Here is a 27,573-nt window from a genome sequence, read left to right as displayed (position 1 = left end):
CACAATCCGTCCTTCCAGTGAGCACTCAGGGCTGATTTCCTTAAGAATGGATAGGTTTGATCTTCTTGCAGTCCATGGGACTCTCAAGAGTCTCCTCCAGCACCATAATTCAAAAGCATCAATTCTTTGGCGATCAGTCTTCTTTATGGTCCAGCTCTCACTTCCATACGGACCTTTGTTGGCAAGGTGATGCCTCTGCTTTTAAGATGCTGTCTAGGTTTGCCATTGCTTTTCTCCCAAGAAGCAGGCGTCTTTTAATTTTGTGGCTGCTGTCACCATCTGCAGTGATCACACTTCTGTTAAGAGGTGACAATGCACAACATTTTGTTTTAGGTGCCCCTTGCGAGTTCTATAATTCAGGTCAACATTATGTGAAGCACCATTTCATCAATTTTAACTTAAACCCAGAGCCTTCCCATTTCACTGGATGGCAGACAGTTCCTATAATTTCCATTAATAAATTAATTTCCCTTCATTTACTGCCACCCTATTTTTAAACCAGGCATGGTGGGTGGATGCTGCATCCTTCCAGAGTTTCTCAAACTTGGGTTGCTCCAGCTGCTTTGGACTGAACACTGGGTCCTCATAGCTGGGGATGATGGGAGTTGTAGTCCAAAAACAGCTGGAGGCCCAAGTTTGGGAAACCCTGCTATAGACGATGTTGGACTATAACTCCCATTGTCCGTGGCCATGCTGGCTGAAGTTGATGGAAGCTGGAGTACACCAGCATATGGACAGCTGAAAGCTACCCACCTCTGTTCTAAACTCTCACAGTAATACACACACACCCTTAAACTAAAAAGTTCTTCACAGCACCAAATGATCATCAAGCATGTGAGAACGAGGCAGTCCTATCAGACTGCAAAAGCGGGAGAGAAGAGGAAGGGGGCAATTCCACTGGCTGTGCTGAGAAACCAGCAAGATTTGGCTCTTCCTCAGTTGTCACCTAGCAGCAGCCGGTCCACTAGGCTATCTCATCAGTACGGAGCTGTAATTTTAAGAACTGGTCCCTGGCTTTGCTTCCTTCCTCCTGCCTCCCCATCCCTTTCCCCTTCAGTGCCACATCTTTTAGATTGTCAACCTGAGTAATTGATATGTAAGTCGATTTGGGAGGTTTTGCACTGAAGGGGAAATGCTTTAAATAAACGAACAAACATGTACCTGCAAGCATCGCTGCAGCCAAAGTCTTACAACAAGGTATTCTTTTTAATACCCATGTGCAAAGACAGAGCTAAGAGAGATGCAGTGGAATCTCGTATGTGTCTATTCAGAAGTAAGCCCCACTAATTTCAGTACAACTCACTCCCTAGTAAGTAAATTTAGGATTGCAGCCTTGTAATACAAGCTCTTTCCACCGCAATAAAAGGAGATGCATCAGAGAAGAGGGAAAGCGTTAGGTGAGATCACTGTCTCTTTTTCAAGTTCATCCCCTGAAGGAGCGATTTTTTTTTTTAACACTGCATCACAAGAAAAAATAAATACAGTGCTTTGGGGTAGGGATCAAAAGTGGTGGGCTTTTTCCTTAACAAAATACATACAAGTATTTTTTTAAATAAAAAAAATAACATATTTCTGTCTGGGGATTTTTGGACTATGAATCCATTCAACTGCCTCGCAGCCCTCCTGCTAAAATAGAACACTACGTGCTGTTATCAAATATATATAATTACAGTGAGAGATATGAGGGCAAGGAGACTGAAGCTTATTAACCAAGTCTCTTTCTTTGTTAAACTACCTTAGTACCATGCTTTTATTAGCTATCTCCATTATTTAAGTAGCAAGAACACCTTGAAATGTGAATTTCTTCAGTAATTGCTGTTCTGCTCCTTCCTGAATCTGTACTATTAAAGTCAGCATTTGCAGCCAAAGGTTTAGATTTACATTCCTTACTCATGTAAGCTAACCCTATATTCACGATACACACACACACACACACACACACACACATCATAACCTGATGTTCCTCGCCTTGCAATAGGGTAATACCTTGACCTACCAACTTTTATGAGTATGTTCTATTATTTTTAATGTTTTGCCAATCTCTGCTTATTTCTCTGTAATTCATGCACTTTCCTTCATGGAGTTTTTATGAAGTTAACATTCTTTTCTGCCTGTGGGGGCGGATTACTCAATCAGGGTTTGTGCAATAAAATAAAAAAAGCTGTAATACAGCAACATTCACCCCCCTGTTTCTCTGAGCACAGTGCATCAAAGTAGTACATATTTAGGCAGAGCAACCATAGCAGCCTTTTCTACAGAGAGGATAACTGTTCTGGGAAAGGAGGGGGGGAGAGAGAAGAAAAGTTTTATTTATGTATGGAGTCATCAATGAACAGAGCAGTCCAGAGATATAGACACATTTGCGGTGTACATGATCATTTCTTTTGTTCCACTGCCACTAGCGCCTCTAGTTAAATGGGCTTTGCAGGTTTTGAGCTATTACCAAACGCTGCAAAACCTGTTAGGATCAAGATCTGAGAGAGAGAGGAAAAAGAGCATGCCATGAATAACTTGCAACTGTCTGGGAAATAAAAGCTATTGTCTGCCTCTGCCCACAACATCCAAACATTTCTTATATATACTAAGTTCATACAAGCACAAATGCAAATAAGGCACACACACAAATCTCGTGGATTACAAATCGCCCAAGGAATCATTTACTACCGTAGTGTGCCATCCTTGGAATCCAGCTGCTGAATTTTCTTTCTTGCTGTCCTTTCGAACAACAAATACGTTGGAGAGGCAAGATTGCCATGTTATTGCCAATCCTGTAAGACATAGCCTTGTACACTGGAAATCAGTATGGAACACTGCACTCCTGTAACTTTTTACAGCCTTTAAATTGCCAGCCTTCTGACTACATTTCTTCAAACAATATTGCCATCTGAGTGATATCAATCAAACCGCACTGCCCTTTGATGTCAGGACTCACAGAGTCAGCCCACTTGACTGAATTCTGATTACCTCTGTATTCAGAGGAAAATAAATGTGATTTGAAAGAGAGATCCAGGAGTTGTGAGTATTTAATAAAAGCAGTACTGATTGGGAGGAGAATAATGCCTAAAATATTATATTGGGAAGCTCAGGCATTTCTATAGGGAAGTTTCTTTGTCAGGTGATGTATTATGAGGCTCTTCCTGAATTTCTGCAGCTTCTAGCCATGGAGCATCAAGACGATAATAAAAATGAAGCAATTTAGCTTCTGGTTTCAGTTTTGATCTGATAGGAATTGAACCACCTTATAAATCTTCAACATGCTACTGGTTCTCCTGGGGAAGAGCTTGACTCACTATCCAGCCTTTACAATACTTTCGTCCTATACTCTGATAGCTTAGATTCAATCACCCGTATATTTTTTTTCCTTCAGCTGAGCATTTGTTGGAGCATGGCTCAAAGATAGGCAGCCCAGTCCCATGATAAAACTTGAAGCCTCGAACATGTGCTTCGCAACTTAGAGTGCTGCGATAGTTTTGCAAAGTCATGTTCAGAGTTAGCATCATAAATGATCATATTAACTGCAAATATGATAGATGAAAGATAGATATTAATTAAAAATTATATGCCACCCATCTGACTGGGATGCACCAGCCACTCTCCCTACAAAATATTAAACACTCAGTAAAATAACATCAACCATTAAAAACTTCCCTGAGCAGCGCTGCCTTCAGATGTCTTCTAAAACTCAAATAGTTGTTTGCCTCCTTAACTTTTGATGGGAGGGCATTCCACTGGACGGGTGACACTACCGAGAAGGCTGGTTCCCTGTAGCTTCACATCTTGCAGTGAGGGAACCTCCAGAAGGCCCTCAGAGCTGGACACCTCAATGTTTGGGCAATGGAGGTGGAGATGCTCCATCAGATATACAGGGTCACAGCCATTTAAGGCTTTAAAGGTCAACACCAACACTTTGAATTGGGCACAGAAACATACTGGGAGACAATGTAGATCTTTTAAGACTGGTGTTATATGGTTCCGGGTGGCTGCTCCCAGTCTGCATTCTGGATTAGCTGTAGTTTCCGGGTCACCTTCAAAGGTGACATACAGTGCATCGCAGTAGTCCAAGTGGGAGATAACCAGAGCATGTACCACTCTGGCAAGTCAGTGCCCAGGCAGGTAGGATTTCAGCCAGCATACCAGAAGAGCTGGTAGACAGCCGCCCTGGACATAGAATTAGCCTTCACCTCCATGGATCCAGACAAGTCTCATTTGGTCTAGTCCTGCAACTTCACCTGTCTTTAAAACCAGCCTCATATAGCAATAACCTCACCTGAAAATAATTAGGGGATAACTGGGGGCAAGTTTGTATCGTGATCATCTTCATCATCTTTAGCGCTATCTATATATGTGTCTCAAGGTGATGGGCACAACGTAATAAAAAAAGCTAAAAACAATTATTTTTTGTTTATTAAAATCATATACCTCCCTTCATCCGAGAATCACAAGATGGTTTACAGCATAAAAACGCAATAGTGCATAGCATAATTAAAAATGGCACAGCAAATTAATCGAAAAACAATAAAAGGAGCCACCCATGGCAGAGGCCTCTTCACCTGTCTGAGAAATCTTGTGAGAACAAAAAATGTCTTCAATTGTTTCTGGAAAGTGCAGATAGAGAGCACCTGTCATAACTCAACAGGGCAGCCACACTAAAAGGCCTGCTCTGAGTGACTGTGGATATTTCTGGAACTTTTAAGGTTAAATTCTCCCACAGACCACAGTGGCCTATTGGGTATATAATGGATAGGCAGCCTTTCAAGTCTACAGAAAAAGTTGGAATCAGCCCAAGGTGGTGAAAGGCCCTCTTTTTCATCACCACTACCTGAGTATCCAATCAAGCATTGAAATGGGGCCTGCACTGCCAAAGGGCGGGGGGGGGAACTAATTTTAAAAATTTGTTGTGTTGCTCAGTCAACAACAAATATGCTTAAAGTTCTTTTTTTTATATAAGATATTTATTAAAATTTTCAACGTATTACAAAGTAAAAATAAAAAAATACAAAATAAAAATGGTTAAAAACAACTCATTCTTTCCATTACTTATTTTTCATTAGCTTATTTCCCAGACCTCCTCACGCCTCCCTTTTTTGTATTCCAGTTCAGTTTGTTGATTCAGCAAATCCTTACCCTCTTTGTTTATCCTAATCATTAATCTTAAAATATTGTAACGTTAAATTTTTGCCTATTAATAATCCATTTTTCATATTCCCTTATAGTATTACAGCTGAAAACCACTTAATTTCTATCCAACATCATTCTAACATTCATTAATTTTACAATATTTCTGTAGATAGTCTTTAAATTTCTTCCAATCTTCTTCCACCGACTCTTCTCCCTGGTCTCGGATTCTGCCAGTCATTTCCGCCAGTTCCATGTAGTCCATCACCTTCATCTGCCATTCTTCCAGGGTGGGTAGATCTTGAGTCTTCCAATACTTTGCAATGAGTATTCTTGCTGCTGTTGTGGCATACATAAAAAAAGTTCTGTCCTTCTTTGGCACCAATTGGCAGACTATGCCTAGGAGAAAGGCCTCTGGTTTCTTCAAGAAGGTATATTTAAATACCTTTTTCAGTTCATTATATATTATCTCCCAGAAAGCCTTAATCCTTGGGCCAAATATGCTTAAAGTTCTTTCCTACTGATGGACTAGAGAAGAGAATAAGAAACATTTCAGCAAAGAGCTATGAACTTATGCACAAGGCAACTTAAATCCAGCTGACTTTGGGATGTAATCTGTTTAACGGTGTGCTGGGTTGCAGCCAAAGCCATTTTGGAAGCCAGAAGTAATATCAAGTTAAATTCATTATGCAATAGGAACGGTGAATATTTACCATCTTTGCTCAAGAGAATCAATACCTGAGCGTTTTAAAGAAAATATTGATGGTTTCAGAAACTCGCCAGCAGCTGGCTATATTTGAGCTGCCTCTTCAATGTATATCTGGGGTATATCATGGGGGCCGCAGACACCCCCTTTGTTGGTGTGTGCAAATTCTCATTCTGAAAGTATGGCCCAGAGGAAAAAAGTTTGAGAACCACAGTCTTAGAAGATCGGTTCTTGGTTTATTTATGTTCTTCCTAGTGATAAGGAAACTATTTCTAAATCTAGCTCTTTCTGCTGTATGGGCATGGAAACTCAAGCAAATACTCCACCCCCACGACCCACAGCTAGAGAAAGTGTACTATACTGGCATTCCAATGTTATGTACAGGGATGTGGTACATAGGGGGTGGGGGTGTATGATATGACCATTCAGTCATGTGGGAGTCTGGAGTGTTACAGGGTTGTCCCCTCGCCTTCTGTTGGTGAGAACTAGTCCTAAAGTTTGGTTATACTGGTTTGATTGTAAATCAAGCAAAAAATGTCAAACCCTAATTGCAAGTAATCACAAGCGAGTGGGATGTCAAAAGGGAGGACAGTCTGGCATCTATTTGACAAGGCAGGAGACGAGGCAGTTGACAAAGGTTGTGCACTAGTCATTGGCTCCTTCTTGTGTTGTGGGCAGCGTAGGCGGGTGGAGAGTTAGCTAAAAAGAGCAGGGAAAAGACAGTACAAAGTACATGAGAGGGTACAAAATAGACTGCAAAGTGAGATGGAAGGGAATTATCTGGTCCTGTTTATTCACAATGGTTGATAGCCACCCTGCGCACAAAGGAAGAGGCAGAAATAAAATGTTCAAAATTAAGAAAATAAACCACTCTCTTGTTACTATTGATCCTGACCTGGCCGCTGAATGTTCATTTAGCTACTGTCATATAGCCAGTCTTCAAATTCTCCTTTCTTGGTGTAATTAACTTTTCTTTAAGCCAGCCCAGGTCACACAGGCTGATTAAAATGTAGCTGTCATCTCAGTACTTTTCTGATGAGTTTTCAAAAAGTTTTCTCTCTCTCTCTCGTTGCATTCTCCCTTCACCAGGGCTGGTAATAACAGGACACTTTCTGATACACCACTGCAGATTAACTCCACCCCTAGATGGCTCATTTTTCTAGGACTGACATATGTCAAAGGTATCTTGAAATCCCCCCAAACCCTTTTTTCTTTTTGGCAGTCAGCAAATGTATCTCTGTCCCCTTCTGAGCTACCTCCCATGCCTCCCAGCATACAGAATTAATTTCAATCGAATCCATCTTCACCATTGGTGTAACTGTGCTTTTCCCTCCCTTAAAGGACATTCCTCCCAAAACAATCAACTCATCCCTGATATGAGTTAGGAGAATGATGACTAGAATGGCTTAAAGCGGGGGTGGACGGGACGACCACCAACCTGTTTTTAATTTCAGGCTTCTAAAGGTATCACTGTATCTTCAAGAACCGTTTTCTCTTTTCTATCTAAATTAATCATTTGTCTGTCGCTCTTCCAGAAGGAGACAACATTTTATGAACTTTCTGAGCTTCAGCTTCTGCCTTCGCGTCTATTAATTTCCTGTTGACGCATCACCTGGCAAGTAGAGTTGCACGTATTAGTGGTGCCATACTACTAATGGATTAGGAAACAAACACATGTTGTTTGTTTTTTAGCTCAGGCGTTGGCATGTGCAACCATTGGTTTTCTGTTCCAATCCACACTTCCACATTGTGTCGTGAAAACCAGGTAATTAATATAGGTCATGCATACCTTTATTTTCTCATCCCATTGTGGACCGCAGTGATGGGGAACCTGTGGCCCTGCAGATTACAGGTCCCCTCATCTCTGACTGTTGGCCATGCTGGCTGGGACTGATGGGAGATGGAGCCAAACAACATTTGGAGGGTGTCCCCAGCTTTCCCTCCCTGGTTGACCAGCTCCTTTCTGTCGTCTAATAAATAAAAAAATAAGGTATATGGAAGAGAAAATAGTGCAGAGTCTGTTGCAAAAATGAATTGTAGGGATGTAGAAGAGATTCCACCTATTGAATGAAGTATCCAAGGACTTGTGAAGGGCTCTGGGCACTGCATAGATAGACATGAAGCTAACACTAATGATCCAGAGACATTCTGATACAGATTAGAAAATCTACTCATTATGTCTGTTCCTGAACTCTAGTTCTTTATGTATCTGTATTCAGATTCCCATGTGGCAAAGCCCCATGTTCTTCCCATTTTAGCGGTAATACAGTTTCTGAATAGCACCTGTTGTTATTTTAATTCACTCCTGTGATAGCGAGCTCTGAGAGAGACTTGGAAGGAGGCTTCCATTTTTTACTTGTAATGGAGATTCTCTTTCATGTATTTACTTGGTTGGGCTAGTGTGTGAGAGGGAGGGGGGATGTGGGTGATCTTTTTCATTATCTAGGGTGTATTTTCCCACTATATGAGAGAGATCCCAACTCTATCAAATAATAAGATCTTGGATAAAGTTCAATAAGCCCTAAAGCTCCAGGGTGAGAAACTAAAGCTGCTTTAACAAACCCCACCTAAAGAAAATTAGACTAGTGCAACCATCGTATGCGCACACTCGTGGCAGTAGGTCCCATTGAACTCATTCGGAATTAAACAGGAGTGAGACTGCATTGGATCAGACTGCATGGAGAACCTCAGATGTGGCTTACTGAGCATGTACTCAATCCCACATTTCACCAGGGGTGTGTCACATACCTGGAAGAGGAAATTGTGCGGGCTGTATGTACAGTTACAAACAAAACCAAACACAGAGAAGAGTTTCAGAACTATTGACAGCATTGTCTGCCTTCATATTAATTATTCCGTCCTCTCCCTAAATAGGTTTGGGGAAATTCAAGGGCTCTGTGAGAATGCTTCTGAGCAGAGATGGCGAACCAGTGTTCCTCCAGACAGACTGTGCTAAACTATAGTTCTCTTCATTGATGTCAGGGACTGGACTGAGGAGGAATGGTGGGGACCGCCTCCGTCCTCATGAACCCTCCCGAGAACAGGAGGACAGTATAGAGGCCATAGTTCGGAGGCTGCAGAGGGGAGAAGCTGGGGGATATTGGGAGAGGAACAGCGGGAAGAAGAAGCACCAGGGGAGAGACAGCTGACAGACCCAGTGTATTTGGAAAGCATGCCAGACCCCCCCCCAGGTCCCAGCAAGCATTGAGAGTAGTAGAACAGAAAGCTGAGAGGCAGAAAGCACAGTTCAGCCACTGCAGGGATGACGTATGATAGGAGAGACGGAGGGGGTGGGACTTTACTCAGAGCAACACCATTATCTGAGAGGCAGCAGCATCCATCTATCTCTGTGAATTTTGAATAAAATTACATGGTAAGAACTTCTTGTTTTCCCATTTCTGGCTGCCAGCCATGAGGGAGGGGGATCACTGCCCGGACACTGAGATCCAGCTCCGAGGGCCTTCTGGCAGTTCCCTCATTTCGAGAAGTGAGGTTACAGGGAACCAGGCAGAAGGCCTTCTCGGTAGTGGCGCCCGCCCTGTGGAACACCCTCCCTTCAGATGTGAAGGAAATAAGCAGCTATCCTATCTTTAAAAGACATCTGAAGGCAGCCCTGTTTAGGGAGGTTTTTAATATTTAATGCTTGTGTTGTTTTTAACACTTGATTGGGAGCCGCCCAGAGTAGTGGGGAAACTCACAGATTCCCTGAAGCCTGACAATTTCTGAATGGGATACATTGCTGAATGGGACTAATAGGACTTGGCATCCAACAAGGTCTGGAGGGCCACAGGTTCCCCCACCGCTGCTTTGAAGCACAAAGGAGGAAGGAGGAAGAATCAGGAACAACCTAGCATTGTTGGACCCAAGACCACATCCCAGCAGGCAACCCCCTACCAACCCCCTGGGCTTTCTGACCATCAGTTTCACTGCCCTGCTCTTTTTCCTTCCACACTCTTGGTAATTTTCATATGTAAAAACAACTTCAGCTCCAGTACAGGCTACAATAACTTTCCATTTTCAGACCTTCGTTCATGTAAGTCAGAGCTTCCTTCATGCCAAAACACACTTTCTAGACTATATTTCTGTGTAGGACATGGTAGAGGGCCATGCCCCAGCCCTAGTTATACATTGGTAAACATGTCATTAAAGAGGGCTATTTAGGAGATTCTCCACGCCTCCCCAGGAGCTTCTGAAAAGCACTATATGGGAGTGGGGAGGGGCACCATTTTGAAATAACCTTGCAAAATGCCATCTGTAGCCCAGTGAAACGCTACAGTTACTCAACACTGATATGGCAGCTATCTCTTTTGCTGTCTCTTTGGAATTAGTTTGTGTTTTGTAGCTGGACATTTTAAAGATGATAAATGAATGAAGGGCATTTTTCTGTCACTGCTCAAAATGGGTTTGGGATATTTCCTGTCTACCCTTAAGTCTCTTTGATGGTCAGTCTCCAAACAGCTTATCTGTCTGGTTTTCAAACTAAACACAGGACTACTCTAGCACTCTGAGATTCTAACCTTGGTTATTACTTTCTTCCAGCCCCTTGACAGGTTTTGACTTCTGTTGCCCCCCTTGAGATTTCCTTTCACATTCCCCCCCCATGTTGAGTCATTTTTAAACTTCTGAGCATTTGCTGAAGGTGAGGGGGGGGGGAATTATTACTGTCAATAACTGGCACCTAAAATCTGCTAAACACCAAAACTACACTTTCACATAATATGGAATGCATATGCCATGCCACTTGGGTAAATTTTCATAAACAAAAACTCAATGTGCATCCCAGATTCCCAGTGTACGAACAGTGCTGGTTCCAGTGGAGTTATGATAGCAGCAGACTTTGGCAATAAGGGTGAGATGTGCATTCAAAAATCAGTCGAATCACCAACAAAAGTTATGAATTCAAATTCTTATATGCCAGTCTAGTACAATGATATCTGCATACTAACAATACCATTAATTCATTGCAGTGTATTTCTATACATATCTATACAGCTATGGAAAATCAGATTAATAGGGGAAAACCATTATTACAGTCGTTGTCATGGATATTTAAACATCTAGCCAATTTTTACAAAATCCACATGCCACACGTTATGCAGTGTCTGTTAAAAACATGCCAATTTTCAGTAATTTCAGGTATCACAATACGTTCTCAGAAAGTTGCAAGACCAGCAGTGTAGGTGATTATTTCCTGTACACACTCTTGCATTACGTATTTCAAATATGCCATTTATCCTGAGAACAAATTGCTTCTCCTGTGGCCTCTGTTCCACAAAGTACTGCAGCGTTTTTCAGATTTTGCACCTTCAAGGAACCCATTCCACATCAAAGTAGCCTACAGTGAACCCCTCTGCATGTCTGCAGCTCTGGCCAAGTCTATTGGAAAGGCTTCGTCACATACCTGATGAACTGAGTGTGCAATCAACACTCTCCTGGGCCACTAAACACAAGGTATGATTGGTACTGATGGGCAAGCTGTCTTTCAGGTAAGCTTTCTCCCATTATTGATCTTTTCATTAAGGAACTCCTGATAAGCCTCTTTGCTCCCCAGAATACAGTTTGAAAACCATCGCAGAGCAATACTCGACACCAGTGGCTCGTAAACCTCTCCCCAACACTGAAGACCATTATTCTGGTTAGTTTTTCTTTGAAAACTAACCGGAATAATTTTCTTATTTTCTAGTCACCATGTGGAAGTACACTAGGGCTTACGGATTACCTGTTTGCTGACCTGATTTGTTTGCACAAAGTAGGTTAGACCATGTCAACTATTTATTGAGCTTTCATTATGAAAGTTTGTGCCAGGAGTTTGTGTGATGTTGTGCCAAGCATGTGGCATTCCATACTTTGCAGGAATGTTGTGTCAAGCAGGTGCTGTCCCATACTTTTCGTTTTCCTGTCACTTTCTTTACTGCAAAAAGTCTGGTTTGGGGGGGAGAAACATATGTGTTGCTGAAGTTCACCATATCAGCTTTAATTCCTGGGAAGCTGTCACACCAATACCAGATTAGTTAAACTGGAGTACAGGGTTCAAATCAAAGTGCTTTTGGTGATCTTCAAAGCCCTAAATAATTTAGGTGCGAGTTATCTTAAGGGTGGCCTTCACCCATATCAATCTGCCCCACATCTTAAGATCTACAGTGGTACCTCAGGTTACATACACTTCAGGTTACATACGCTTCAGGTTACAGACTCTACTAACCCAGAAATAGTACCTCGGGTTAAGAACTTTGCTTCAGGATGAGAACAGAAATCGTGCTCCAGCGGCGCAGCAGCAGCAGGAGGCCCCATAAGCTAAAGTGGTGCTTCAGGTTAAGAACAGTTTCAGGTTAACTACGGACCTCCGGAACGAATTAAGTACTTAACCCAAGGTACCACTGTACTTTGGAGGCTCTATTGAGATACCTACCTTTAAAAACAGATTGGAAGATACACAGAACAGAGCCTTTTCAGTGGTGCCCCCTCCCCAATTGGCATTCAGTTCCAAATAAGATCAGGCACACCCCACCCCTTGTTAATTTTAAACAGCTCTTAAAACCTAAGTTTTCATCATAGCCCTTGGGGACCAATTAAGCTCTATAAATATTAGGAGGGGTTTTCAGCCAGCTGAACTCTTCTTCTTTTTGAATGATATTCTTGTTAGATTTTATGGGTTTATATTCTACATCACCTGAGGGGGGGGTTGCCCAAAGAGCAATCTAAACATCTTTTGAAGAAATCAAATAAGTCAAATAAATAAAATCATGGTAAAAACCAGTTCCCTGAAGCGATCAGGGGAAAATAGTGTGCTTTGAAACAGAAGGTGTCTTAGACAGCTTTTGTAATGAAAGGAAGGAACACTGCCAAGCAGAAGCAAGGCGGCTTTTAACCTTTTCCTGGCAAGGAGAGAATATGTGAAAGCTCCAAAGTTAACCATTCCCTCCCCAGCTGCAACCCTCCCAAATGTGCCTCCAAATATATATCAATGAAAGCTGTGTTGCTATGCAGCAGGAGGGGGGGTTAGGGGAGCTCACAGTGCACAGGAAGGGAAGTGTTAATCATTCTCTCCCTTGCTGTGACCCTCCCCTAAAAAAATGTCATAAAGCAATTAAATTTTAAATAAAACCTAGCTTTTAAGAAGCCAGGCTCTTGCCTTGGGGTGTGGGTCAGAGATGGCAACCCACAAAGTGAAAATTCCCCGTGTCTGCTCTGAACTACACCAAGGCTCTGGCTTGCTAATCCAGAGGTTGAATTGGGATACAATCGAGAATCTATATTTGAGAAGAGAAAGTTTTCTATATGCAGAAAAGCATGCCGTTTTGAAGCAACGGGTTGCATCCAATGAAGTTGTCCCATTAGCATAAGGGCTTTTTTTCCTTCTCCTCTCGGCAGGTCCCCCTACAATTTTGGGGGGTTCCTCAATCCTTCAGAGTGGATTTGGGGAAAGTGTAGGGGGCACAGAGAGCCGAGGGAGAAGAAGTTCTGTTGTGCAGGAGAAGGCCCTTGCACTATAGGATGACTTTGCTGGATGCAACCCTCATTGTGTCAGAAGAACACATCCTAATAGCTTATAGAATCCCAAATATTTCCCTACCCTCAAAGCCACCTTCCTTTCATCACATTGTATCTTTGACTAGGTTAGAGACTATTATAAAAAAAATAACAATTAGAAATTCATTTAAATAAATGATGAAACTATTGTCATTTCCCCTTGTGCAAACCATGCTGGTTTTAAAGGGAAAGAGGGGCTGCAATTTCTTTAAAATAAAAATGAAATCACTAGTAGGCCTAATCACATTAGTAAGGTAAAGGTAAAGGGACCCCTGACCATTAGGTCCAGTCGTGACCGACTCTGGGGTTGCGGCACTCATCTCGCTTTATTGGCCGAGGGAGCCGGCGTACAGCTTCCAGGTCATGTGGCCAGCATGACTAAGCCGCTTCTGGCGAACCAGAGCAGCACACAGAAACACCATTTACCTTCCCGCCGGAACGGTACTTATTTATCTACTTGCACTTTGACGTGCTTTCGAACTGCTAGGTTGGCAGGAGCTGGGACAGAGCAATGGGAGCTCACCCCGTTGTGGGGAGTCAAACCGCCAACCTTCTAATCAGCAAGCCCTAGGCTCTGTGGTTTAACCCACAGCGCCACCCGTGCCCCAATCACATTAGTAAGGCTTTGCAAATTCTTCTCCACCATATTATTTCCATTATGACAAAAACTGATGAGTCAACGGAAAAGACTCATCATCACAAATGCTTGCTGGTGACAATCCCATCAATAACACGATGTCACGGCTTGTGTTTTCTCTCTCATGCAAGGAAAACTCTACATACCCATCATTGAGAAGTGGACCCTTCCAGGGATAGTCCCAGATTTACAGAAGTTGTCCCGGTTTCCGATTTGATCCCAGAATGTCCTGCTGTTCCTTAAAGGTAAAGGGAACCCTGACCATTAGGTCCAGTCGTGACCGACTCTGGGGTTGTGCGCTCATCTCGCTCTATAGGCCAAGGGAGCCGGTGTTTATCCACAGACAGCTTCTGGGTCATGTAGCCAGCATGACTAAGCCGCTTCTGATGAACCAGAGCAGCACACAGAAACGCCATTTACCTTCCCGCCAAAGCGGTCCCTATTTATCTACTTGCACTTTGACGTGCTTTCGAACTGCTAGGTTGGCAGGAGCAGGGACTGAGCAACGGGAGCTCACCCCATCATGGGGATTCAAACCGCTGACCTTCTGACCGGCAAGTCCTAGGCTCTGTGGTTTAACCCGCGTCCCTGAGTGTTGTTCCTTAGGACATCCCTATTTTCATCCGAGAAATATTGGAGGGTATGCACATGCCACTAAAATAGTCAGAAGAATTAATAATAAGAGACCTGCAGATTCAGGAGGATGTGAAAATAATCAAGCTCTCACTGAGCAGCAGCAATGGAGAAACCTTAAAGGTTTTAGGCCTGAATCCTATATATGTATTACAATACAATTGATGGCCTTCCTTATTCATCATGTTGTTGAGAGGATGAAAGAGTGTGCACTTTCAAATTGTTCATTTAATTGGCATAGAAGCCTTGATCTATTTAAATGGTAACGTTATGAAAGAAGGGTTTATTATTAGCTGGCATGTTGTTCCAGTTACTTTTTCAGCTTCAGGTGCTTTTAGAAAGCCTTTTGAAAACCAAGGAAATGTTTCTCATGGTAGAACAGAGAACAGCTAAGTACAAAACCTACATGTCTCTTTCATCGTAATCATGTGTACCCTTCTGAACACTCCATTTTATTATAATTATTTGTCAGCTCCTGATTATAAGTTATTTTATTTCTTACAAGATACTGAGCCTATGCTGGACATACACAAGATATTGTACAACCGTTTGGATATATCTTTGATGTTTTTGTTGTGTTTTGAAGAAAGTTCTGCAAGTAAAGTTTGGAATAATATCTAATAGGTCTGGACAATGCTTTATTCCAAAAGGAATCAGTTTTTATGCATCCAGTTGCTTCAAGCTACACAATATTAATATCTGCACTAAGTGTGTGTGTGTGTGTGTGTGTGTGTGTGTGTGTGTGTTGAACTGCCCTTAAATCTCTCTGACCATTTTGGAACCCAAAGGAGCAACACCAAATATCTCATGTCACTTTCAGTGAGGGACATTTAAAGGGGCAAAAGGGGCATTTAGTTTCACCATACAGAAACGCACAGTTTTCACTCAGTGCAAAGCTTTGTCTTTTGTTTTCTTTTTAGTCCTGCAAAAAAAAATTGGATGAAATCTTCATCCCCACCAGAGTCTATTCAAAAATATCCATTTGACTTCTGAATTTCAACCTTTGTTCCTGGCTTCCCTCATTATCCAGCTTGTCCTCACCAAATACTGTGACGAACTTGTGCTGTGATATAATAGGGTGCTTATTTTAAAAACAAAACATTGCATGTGGAATCTTTACAAGCTCTGCTAATAATGTTATGTTTCAGAAACTATTAATCATCCTACTTGACCCTATTTGTTCTGTACCTACGGGAAGTGATAGCCGATTACCACCACTTTGTTTTCCATCTGTGCTCTTTGATTACTTCACTAAAAGAAGAAAAAGATTAAAGTAATATAGTTTGTGCAGAACAAATATGCTGGTTAAAAGCAGGCATTTAGCAGCAGGGATGGAAATGCTGCCTGATAATCACCCAATACGAGTGCAGTGTAATGAAAATGCACAAGAGAGGTACCTTATTTTGGCTTCTTTCGGATTCCGGTGTGCATAGGGCATCCTAGTCTCTGTTAGTATAGTATCGGTTATTCCCATGTATATTAGATACCTGAATATAAATGAATCATAGAATGGTAGAATTTGAAGGGACCTTTGAGAGTCATCTATCTAATCCAACCCCCTGCAATGCAGGAATCTTCCCACATTCATCTCTGGCTGGGCTCGAACCACCAACCTTGTGGTTAACAGCCACAAGCACTGACCCATTCTGCCACCAGAGTATGGTCTTAACAGAAGGCAAAGCAGTCTTAAGGCTTAAAGCATTGTGTTTGCCACAGCAGCTGGGATCTGAAGGCCTGCTTGGGCGAAGTAAAAGCCTTGTGCTAGCATCATTTTTTAAAAAAATTTAATCTGCTCTTTGGACAGCTGGCCCCATGCGATGCAGGGGTAAGGGTAAGTAGTTGCAACATATTTCATTGAATTGTTGTTGTTGTTGTTGTTATATTTATATTTAAACCCCATTCTGGGCAGCTACTAACAGAATATTAAAAACACGATAAAACATCAACCATTAAAAACTTCCCTAAACAGGGCTGCCTTCAGATGTCTTCTAAAAGTCAAATAGTTGTTTATTTCCTTGAGATCTGATGGGAGGGCATTCCACAGGGTGGGCGCCACTGCCTGGTTACCTGAAACCTCACTTCTCACAGTGAGGGAACCGCCAGAAGGCCCCTGGCGCTGAACCTCAGTGTCTGGGCTGAACGATGGGGGTGGAGATGCTCCTTCAGGTATACTGGGCTGAGGCCGTTTAGAGCTTTAAAGGTCAGCACCAACACTTTGAATTGTGCTCGGAAACATATTGGGAGCCAATGTAGGTCTTTAAGGCCTGCCCAAGACATTTTGGCACCTGAGGCAAACCCCAAAATGCCCTCCCAGCAGGAAAGGATAGGTGAAGATCTACATCAGGAACAAAGGGGGTCTGCTGTTAGCAGGACTTAGCTAATGCTGTGAAAGAACCTTTGATTTAGCAAAGCCATATTTGTTGTTTCATTGTTTCTGAGGATTTTTAAAAAGATGGTAGGACAAGTAAGGTAATGCAGTCTGAATATGTTTTCAAGGTTTCGGGCGCAATGTGTATGTTACATACACATGGTATTCAAATAGATTTATGGTCATTAAAGCATTATATCTCTATGGATAATGAAGATAATCCTGAGTTGCAACCAAGAATGCCACATTTGTAACTTAACATGTTATCTGATAACCTATTAATTAGTCATTACCACATATTGCTGATAGGTTGGGTTGTTGCTTTTTCCTTATTCTACGTGTATCAATGTATATATTAAGCATTGCATCATAAATTGGCTTTTTCAAGATATCACAACAGACAAAAAAGTATCACAGGAGCAATCCTATGAATAGGGAAAGAAGAAACCAAGAAAACTGCCTGACTCAGTGGAAATGAAGTAAAAGGGGGGAAAGAACCAGTCAGCACTATAATAGTTTTTGTCCATTCCACAATACAGCTGAGGGGAAGAAATGCTCCCTGCAAACACAAAGGGATGGCATACAAAAGAGATCCTTGCACACTAAGATATTATCAATAGCACCCTGGGGGAAAGATGGGAAGGCAAATTAAATATATTCAGATTAATGTGAACAAGATGCTGCCTTTAAGAAAAGCTGGGTCTGTTGGAAACACTTTTCGACAGCTATCCTTGGCTCTCAAAACTCTTCCCTTCAGGAGATCCTTGGATCCCAAAAGCATCTCAGTCTGCTGTTCACAACAGCTTACCTTCTCGTTTGATATTATCTAATGTAACCTAATTAAAGTTGCTCACCAATAAGCCGCACATTGAATTTTAGATGGTGCATTTTCTTCTTGTTTTTGGATTTCCTAAGGCGCAAATATTCTTTGAACTGATAACTTACCGCGACACTCCACCTTTGCAGCATCTGTGCTACTGACTCTCAAACTTTGGGATTGCTGAAACATATACTACAACAACAAAATTAATCAATTTGAGCCGTGTGACTCAAATTGGGTCTACTAGACCCCAAGTTTCTAAGAAAATTAGATGAACGTCGCTTCTGGAGCCCCTACGGGATTAGGGGCCCTCAAGCTTAAGCCTCATTAGTTTCATAGTAGATTTGCCCAGGGCTTTCTTTCAGCTGGAACTCTCCGGAATGGCATTCTGGAACTCTCCGGAACTCACAGGATCTTTCCCTCTTCAGTAAAGGTCTCTCTTGGCAGGCAAACCCAACTGGTTCCTAAACAAAAGCCAAACCCCTGCAAAGCTTGCTTTAAAGGAGATCATAATGACTCTTATCACACCATCTTCAAGTGTCTGAAATGTTTATTGTCAGAACGCAGCCTCAGCAAGACAGCAGTCTTGAATTGCTGCAGATGCCAGGACTCATTCCAGAGAACAAACAAACAGCACTGTGTTTGGGGATAGCAAGAAGACTTGAGAAGTAACACCTCAGCATTCAGACACAAACCACTGAGAAATCCATCGCAAGCCTAACGCAGCCAGGTTGCGCTGGAGCTACCACAAAGAGGCACAATGGAAATATGATATAGGAGACCACCCAGCTCCATTAAAGTGGGTTTTGTCAATGGACTTCAGTGGGCATCGAAGGCAGAGGTGGGTCTAAGGCAGCGCAACCATTTCCGTCCACACTGGGCGCTGAGCCAAGGGGGGGGTGCAACTATGACGTAGCGAATTGAGCCGAACAGAAGGCGGGAGGTGCCAAATGTTGGCCTCGCACAGGATGCCGCTGAAATCTGAAAGGCCAAAGTCCGCTCCCTAGGCAGCCATAGTTGCTGATTTAAAAGCAAAGTCCAATGCACTGCATTGTTGGATGGGAGCCACCAGCCTGCATGAATGTATCCAGAGATTTAGCAGCTGATGTAATTTTCTGAGCCTCAGCATTCATCCCTGGAAGCTTGTCGCTTGAAATGAGATCACACACACACCAGACCCACCCGCCCCCCCCCCAAAAAAAAACCCCTTCATATAGCATTAAGGAGCTACACTGAAAGGCAATGTTTGTTTTGAAATAAAGATTACAACCTATACAGTGCTTCATAAATATTTGCATTGTATAATTGTTTCAGCAAATGAATTGGCAAGCCAAACCACACAAGGATGTTACTCTCTTTCCCCTATCCCCGCACCACCCCCATTACAAAGCAGAGACGCTGCAGAATTTTAATTAGTTTCTTTCTAAGCATCTGCGAGGTCTGGTCACTTTTTCCTTTCTTTCTTTTTTAACCACTGTATTGCAAAGATTAACTTTTCTTTCAAGGCTGCCTCTCTGTCGAATGTGATTACCCGTTTTTATAAATCTTCCCAACCCAATGAATACCTGTTAGTTAGCCAAAAGGGGGGGGAGGAGAAAGAAGGAAAGAGGGGGGGTCTCGGTGACAGTTTTATGGTGTGAGTTGCAATTTTGTTTGTATTTATGTAATGCATTGTGCAGCCTATAATGTGCTGTAATGTGTTATTGTTTGAAAGAGGCTGAGTTCGGTGAGAGTTCTTGAGCGAGAGGGCAATAAAATTGGATCCCTTGTATCAAACTATCTGAGCTTCATTAAAGTTGTGCTTTCAATGGCCAGAGGCTGCCAGAAAGAGGGCAGGCTTCCTTTACTGTGCTATAGCTTGGCTTGGCGATACTAACATTAAAAAGAAAGAGCACACTCTAAACCAGCATTCCTCAAAGTTTATGAAATTACATTAACCGCGAAGCCTTTCTAAAATTTACTAAGGGTTGAATTCCACCTAGCACTGATGAGACCATTCTTTGGACTCAATGATCTCTCTGTGCACAATGGAATGCTCTCCCCTTCTCCACCCTCTTCTATGAGCCCCCTAAATGTGTTCTGGGATTCCCCTGACCCTCCAGAGCAGGTTCAGGGACAGCACAGAACATGGGAATGGGGAGATGAGAAGGGGGGTATTGGAAGAAAGGATCGGTGATCTGGGGGAGCCTGCAACAGCCAGGAGATGAGAGTCACAAGCAGGAGAAGCTGCAAGATTGGAGAGTGAAGAACAGGTGCAGGAGAAGGAAGGGGTAGGTCAGGCTAGTGTAGAGTCAACGGCTTCTACACCACCACCACCTGTCCCCATCTCTCCTGCTCCACTGTCTCCCAGGTCCAGGAGAGGATTGAAAAGAGAGGAGCAGAAACAGGCTACATGTAGGTGGAGTCTTCACCTGCTTCCACACAGCTCGGGTGGGGGAGATACATAAGATGAAGTTGGGGGCAGGACCTCACTGATGCTGCAACTGTCAAGGAGCTGCCAACGAACCAGGTCATCCACAGGGCAGGCAGACACAGAGAAGGCACAGAATGCCTTCTTTTTTATTAGCAGAAAAACAACAATACAGCAATGTCCCTGGTTCGTCCTAACTCAACGAAGGTGTTGTTGAAACTGAGCTCTATGCATGTCCCTCCCCTTTAGCTTCTCATTCTGGAAGGCTGCATCGAGGGGCGAGCTCCTCCTCTGGGCCTGCTTGGAACATTGCTCAGCAACGTGCAGCAACCTCCTGGGGGTGGGGGGTAAGAGGGGGAGCAGAGTCAGTAGGACTGGGACTGTGCACAGGCTGTGACTTTCGGTTTCCAAGGCCCTCCTTCTCCTGGACCCCCCTTGATCGCCCAAGTCTCCTGCTTCTATCAGCGCCCAGCTCATCCCTTCTGCTGACTGCTCCTCAGTGTCCCACCACCAGGCTCCAGGCTAAGATGTCACCTTTAGAGCCTTCCCGGGGGGGGGCTCTTGAGAGGCAGGCTCCCAGCAGTCTTCTTCATCCAGCCAATCCAAGCCATCCCTGGGGGGCTCTTGGGCTGGCGGCTCTCACCACTCCTCTTCACCCAGTGGTCCCTGACACTCATCCGGTGCACACCTGGGAGTAGTTGAGAGAAACAGAACTGATGGATGGGGGGAGGTATTGTGTGGCGAGGTCCATGTCCAGTTCAGGGTGTGGTGTGGAGGCTGTCTGTCAAGGCTAAAGCGGGGCCCAAGGCAAGGAGTCAGGCAAGGTCAGGAACTCTGGCAGAAGAGCAGGACAGGGTGCTGGCAGGAACAGGTTACCAACAATGTTGCTCCCACAACCTGGGACTGGGGCTGACTGGCTTTTATCTGCCCCGAGGCATAGGGCGGCCCCGGTCCACAGGTGACTCGCCTCTCCTGGCCTGGAGGCGAGCACTCCTCCTGCAGGAACTTAGTTCCCTCTGCCTCTCTGCCCTGAGCCTCTGCAACTCAGGAGAGGCTGGAGGGTTACCAGACCCAGAGGCAACCTCCTCTTCCCCTGACGGGGCTGAGAGTGGAGCACCTGCAGGCAATGGGTCCTCCATCACCTCAGGGGCCAGAGCAGACTCAGCTGGTGCCTGCACCTGAGGATCCAGCACAGGTGAGGACCCTTCAGGCTCAGGCCCCAGCCCCGGCTCAGCTGGTTCTGGAGGCGGGGACTCCTGTGCAGGCTGGGATTCCTCAGGTTCAGCCTCCAAGTCCAAATCCCAGACCATCACAGGCGTACTTTTAACAATAAATTGTTAATTCCTCACTATGAATATCCCTTGCCTGACAACGCTATGACACCTCCCCAGAAACTAGAGTCACTATTGGGAGCAATCACTGCTGCCCAGAATCAAGAGCTTCCTCATGGATGACTATAAATTTTGTAAACACAGCAATGTGATAATCATTCTACACAGCCCAAAAGGTAATCTGATATAAACATGGTGATACTATGTACCGATGCCTGAAGTAGTTGCATAATTTCATTGCCAGGCCAATGTGAAATGAACACAGTAGTAGGAAAGGAAGAAACTGAGGGGGGGGTCACAAAAGGAGCAAGTCGTTTGGGCTCAGCTCTTCTCTGATTTGCATAAGGAAAAGTGTGTGGAATGATGCAAGCTGAGTATTAGCCAAAAAATAATGAAATAAGGACTGTCCAGCCTGGTGGAAACTATTGCCTTTTCCCCAGATTTCAGTCAGACAGCAGAAGCCAAGGAGGAGCATAGGAACCTGTGGAGATGGACCATCCTGCTAGGTGCACCAGATGAGGGTGAAGGTGGCATGCAAAAGGAAGCCTGACCTTGTGGTCCTCTTGACATTTCTTTCCAGGAAACAACACTGTTGTGTACGAGGGTCATTCCCCCTAGCCTATTACACTTGTACTATTCTGTTCTGGGTTCTGTTCTTGAGAAGCACCGGGCTATTCTGCAGGAAATGTCTAAAAAAGAGAGGGGGGAGGGGGATGTCCAACCAATTAAGCACTGGATTATTTTCTCCACATCTTTGATCAAGCACAGGCGGTGACCATTGCTGGAAAGAGCAACAGGGCTTAAATGAAGTTGAAAATTACTCGAAGTCACAACGTAGCTTGGGCACAAAGGCCTAACCTTCATGTTTTCACTGTGACATTTCATATCACAGATAACATTTCATATTGTGTTTCTGATGTATTGTTCCCCAGGCTCCCTGCTGCTATTCTTCAACTATGGGGATGACAGCGTGGAATGACATGCTTTGGACTCCTTCAGTAACAGTGTGCACGTATGTGTGTCCAAAGAGGTTGCTTAGTGGTTAAAAAACCCCAGAAAATCCCATCTATAAATGTATTTTTATACATTAGCCAATTTTAAGCAAGAGTTTGCTACTCCAACAATGCCCACAACATTCCCAGAAGCTTCTGAGGGAAGGCATAAGATCCTTGATAGTTCACTGAATAAAAAGGAAATCACTATATACTTTGTAAAATTTAATGTAACGTTAAATCAGCCACTTTTATTATGAAACGAATTACTTTCTCTCTTTTACACACAGAACTTCCCCCTTTCTCCTATACAACTAAGCATACTCATATACTTCCTAAAATAAAAAATAAACCACCTACAATTTGGTAGTTATAATTTTCCTTTGTCCATGTTTTTCTTTTTTGGGGAAGGGCTCCCTAAAAGGTAGTACTATTTTAGGGAAGAAGGTTTAACAAAAGAGTAGGTTTTGAGATTTCCACAATCCCAGTCGATGATGATTCCTGAAATAGGGTTGCCATATTGGCAAATGTTATGTACTGAAGTTCTCACGCTGGGCCAGCAGGGGAATACTGTAGAAAGTTTTCACTCAGGTCCACATATGCAAATAGGGGATTGAAAGTGACGTTCAGTGATTGGATAGTTACAGAAAATGGTTACAGTTGCGTTGTAGTGGAGCTCTATATAAGCAGGCTGGCTGAACCCTTCAGTTCAGTTCTGTTCTGGCCTGTGAATAAACAAGAGCTGTTTGAAGAATTGCTGTGTCATCTGATATGTTCACCCACAACTTAACAGCAAAGTTGTTTAGTTTTGCCCAAAGCTTTTTTATTGTGCAAAATCCCATTACAAAATGATGTTTTTGAGCTATTTTAATGAAAAATTGGCAAAACCATCCATCCAGACTTCCCTAGACATTTGGGCCAATTTCTGTTCAGACACTGCTACAAACCCCAATATTCTGGCTATGTCCGGGAAATATGGCAACCCTACCTGAAACTTCAGATAAGAGCTACACCTGTTTAAACGTTCCATACTTGCTAGTAGTTGCTGAGTAATGCTTCAATTTCGCCACAGAGCTATTGCACTTTGAAGGAAATTCAGCGTACACACTTTGCTACAGATTTCTTTGTAAAGAACAAAAAGGACACCATCCATTCTGCGTAACACCTTCACTTCAAGAAAAACAACCCTTGAGCCGTGCTGAATTTACACATCGAACCTGATATTTAAATCAAGACTGCATCAAATACCACATGAACTGCCTCTGGTTCATCTGAACTATTCCGCTTTTTGCAAATGCCCCATTTCGATGAACTGCAATCCTTTCCTCCTCCCCAACTTTTATATATAAAGAGAGAGAGACAAGTTCCTCAAGATGGCCCCCAAATTCTGACTGAGATACCAACTTGAATGAGGCTGTTGCTTAGCAACACTTCTCTTTTTTTGTTCAAATTACATTTTTAAAATCCAGTATGTGCTGGATGTGAATAGAAGCTGAAAATGAGGAGCTCTTAAATTTTTTGCTAATGCTATCAAAGCGCCCCAACAAAAAAACAAAAAAAAAAGGTTGAGAAGTACGATTGTTAAGGGTGGTTTTCCTACCCGCCACCCACCCACTTGTACGATGCCTCAGATGAGAATCTCATTTATATAGGCAATAATCTCCCTGCAATTTCAGGTCCTATATATTCCTCAGGAGTTTTGAAAAGAAAATAAATGATCGCCCAGTTTCTATGCTACTGAGACCATCCAACACAGCAATGGGCTTCCTTACTATTCATCTCCTGCCAATTCCATGTTCTCTTCTACACATACTTCTCTTCGTAGTCTCCTTTTTCCCTCTCTGATTTTCTTATAGCACTGTCAAAACCAGTATAGAAGGAAGAGTCTGATTCAAAGCCCCAAAGGCCACTCATACTCTTGATTCCAGTGGTCTCTGAAAAAGAATCTGTTATGTTGGATGAGTTTCAATTACAGTGGTACCTCGCAAGACGAATGCCTCGCAAGACAAAAAACTCGCTAGACGAAAGGTTTTTCCATTTTCGATTTGCCTCGCAAGACGAATTTCACCTATGGGCTTGCTTCGCAAGACGAAAACGTCTCGCGACTTTGTTTCCTTTGTCTAAAAACAAAGACATGTTTTGTTTATAAAGTTAATTTATTTTCCCTTCAATTTTTGAACTGCTCTTTACAGTATGTGTGACTTTAAAGAGCAGTTAATAAACTGTTGTTGTACCAAATTTGGCTTTGTTTGGACTTTTTTTGACCATAGGAACGCATTAATTGATTTTCAATGCATTCCTATGGGATTTCGTGATTCGCAAGACGAAAAATTAGCTAGACGACAAAACTTGCGGAACGAATTAATTTCGTCTTGCAGGGCACCGCTGTAGTAAGGCTCGAGGCCAGAGAGGTGATTAATGCCTCCTTTGCCAGAGCAGGGGGTCCCTGTCTGTTTGAAGGAGGCAATGGTTAAAATAAAATAAAAAACCTCCTCAAGAAATTCCCTGGATTTGGAAAATCTAAGTAATGATCGGCCAGTTGCTAATTGCAGCTTCTTGGGAAAGGTTCTTGAGCTGGTAACTGCAGACCAGAACCAGGCACTCTTGGAAAAAACTGATTTTCTAGATCTACAGTAGAACCTCTACTTACGACCGCCTCTACTTGGGCCCGATCCAAGTTGCGACCACGGCAAAGCCAGAAGTAAATACCGGGTTTGCCATGATTCGCACACATGCAGAAATGGCATCTGCCATTTGTCCATGCGCAGAAGCACGCAGCCACCAAATGCACCTGCGCACAATGGCACTTCTACCAGCAAACCAGTACTGACTTACAGACGGACCTCCGGAACTGATTCTGTCCATAAGTAGAGGTTCCACTGTATTGGTTTGGGAGCCAGCAAATGCTGAGCATGCACATCGGTGGTATTCAACTAAGCTTTACTCAGTCGCATTGAAATTAATGGACCTGACTTATTTATATTTTCTTGAACACTGTTCTGATTATTTTACGGAAGGACAACAAAATTATTTCTTCGGATTTCAGGAAGTTGCCAATCTTTCTGACATTTTCTACTTTTACATTTATTCACAGACAACATGCTTTTGAGTCGCTATCTCTTTTGCCATATCTGGAAGCAGTTGGTGATCTCTGAGTTTTGTTTAGTTGGTTATTTGAAATACTGATTATTGTTTTTTCAAGGGCTGTGTGTTTTGAGAGAAAAGATGTTTAAAATGCATGCTGAAATGTGAAATTTTAAACTGATTTTTAAAAATAAAAATGCAGTTTAATTTGGAAAAGGGGGAGGATAGACTTGTGGAACAACACCGTGAAAGCAACACAGATCAAAAATTGGATGATGCACCCATTATTAACTGAGGGTGCCAGAGAATTCTGTCAGAAATGGAAATGGGAGGAGAAATTATCACAATTTGCATGTGTTTTCAGGGCCAGGAATAGAAATTACGTAAGTGAATATGAGCAGTAGTTGAAATCATGCTTCTTCTTCTTCTTTAATCCACAAATGTTACCAAAATAGTTGTTACCAAATTTTCTGCATGGCTTTAGATGCTTCCCTTTTATTGAAATGCATTGAAGTTAATGGTATTGATTTCATCCTCCATGGATAGTGAGAAAAATAATATAGGTTTTATTGGAAGCAGGATGAACCCCCCCCCCCAACGTCCCTATTCCTAAGTGGAGTACAAGGTTTGGTCAGAGACGCATCTAAGCTATATTGTCCCATTCTACCCACTGACATAAAATCCAAAGTCGTTGAGGTTTTGGGGCAAAATTGTGCTATTTATATTCACTGCCGACAACTGGAGACAGATGACATTTCCAGTTAGACTTGGGGATTGCCATCTGCTCTCCATTTCTAGAAATTATGCCTTTGAACGCAAAGATTTTCCCTACAGCTCTCTGAGGCACAACAATATAGGCCCCTCTCAGCATTGAAGCCTGTATTGCAGACCCTCCAAGTGTCCCTATTTTCAAGGACAGTCCTGGATTTACAGAAGCCATTCTGGTTTCTGATTTGATCCCGGAAAGTCCCGCTTTTCCTTAGGATGTCCCTATTTTCATTGGAGGACTGTTGGAGGATATGGAGTTATGAAACCTCTGAGTCAAGGAGATAAGTAACTATACAACCTATAGATGACAACTGAAGGCAGCCCCATATAGGGAAGGTTTTTTAATGTTTTATTGTGTTTTTATATATGTTGGGAGCCACCACAGTGGCTGGGGAACCCAGTCAGATGGGTGGGATATAAAAAATAAAATTATTATTATTATTATTATTATTATTATTATTGAATAGGACGTCCCTATTTTCATCAGAGAAATGTTGTAGGGTATGGTATTGTCACACAAAATCTGGCCTTGGCTTTTAAATTCATCATGGGGCAGGGAGATTGGTTTAGCAAAATACAAAACGAGAGAAAGCCATATGAGAGGATCAGTCTATTGTGGCAGATATTAATTTAGAGGTGAGAAGAGCTATGAAAAAAGATGATGTTACAGGTCAGAGGGAACAGGAGAGCCTTTTCTGTAGGCCAATTACAAGCATTTCCTGCTTTCTGTGTCATCCTGCTGCATGTAAAACTAGGAGACTCCATGTAAACACTTCATTATTTTCTAGAACTCCTTCTTTGACCTTTTTAATCTCTGACAGGCTCCGAGTGCCTTTTAGGACGAATCTTTAGAGTTAACACCTCAACTTCAGGCAGTAGGAATCTTTAAGGTAAAGGTAAAGGTACCCCTGCCCGAACGGGCCAGTCTTGGCAGACTCTGGGGTTTGTGCGCCCATCTCACATCTATTGGCCGGGGGCCAGCGCTGTCCGGAGACACTTCCGGGTCACGTGGCCAGCGTGACAATGCTGCTCTGGCGAGCCAGAGCCGCACACGGAACGCCGTTTACCTTCCCGCTGGTAAGCGGTACCTATTTATCTACTTGCCCCCGGGGGTGCTTTCGAACTGCTAGGTGGGCAGGCGCTGGGACCGAGCAGCGGGAGCGCACCCCGCCGCGGGGA

At 43.1% G+C, this 27,573-nt stretch overlaps 1 protein-coding gene across 2 annotated transcripts in view; it reads right to left on the bottom strand.

Moving 5' to 3' along the window:
* Positions 1-205: 205 nt before the first annotated feature.
* LOC309535171 (uncharacterized protein) overlaps positions 206-27,573 on the bottom strand; it is a 49,219-nt gene continuing 21,851 nt past the window's right edge. The window contains exons 6-7 of one of the 2 annotated variants that reach the window (XM_082228014.1): positions 7,611-7,791; positions 206-296 (exon numbers count right to left, since the gene is read on the bottom strand). In XM_082228014.1, the coding sequence (XP_082084140.1) occupies positions 7,613-7,791 (179 nt within the window). In that variant the 3' untranslated portion in view covers positions 206-296; positions 7,611-7,612. Of the gene's footprint in view, positions 297-7,610; positions 7,792-27,573 lie in introns of those variants that run through there. The other variant, XR_014221061.1, reaches the window with a different exon arrangement.

The sequence above is a fragment of the Podarcis vaucheri genome (genome assembly GCF_965113315.1).
Source record: "Podarcis vaucheri genome assembly, chromosome: 6".
Taxonomy (NCBI): Eukaryota; Metazoa; Chordata; class Lepidosauria; order Squamata; family Lacertidae; genus Podarcis; species Podarcis vaucheri.
Note: the sequence above shows the minus strand (reverse complement) of the source record. Positions and strands in the feature narration are given on the sequence as shown.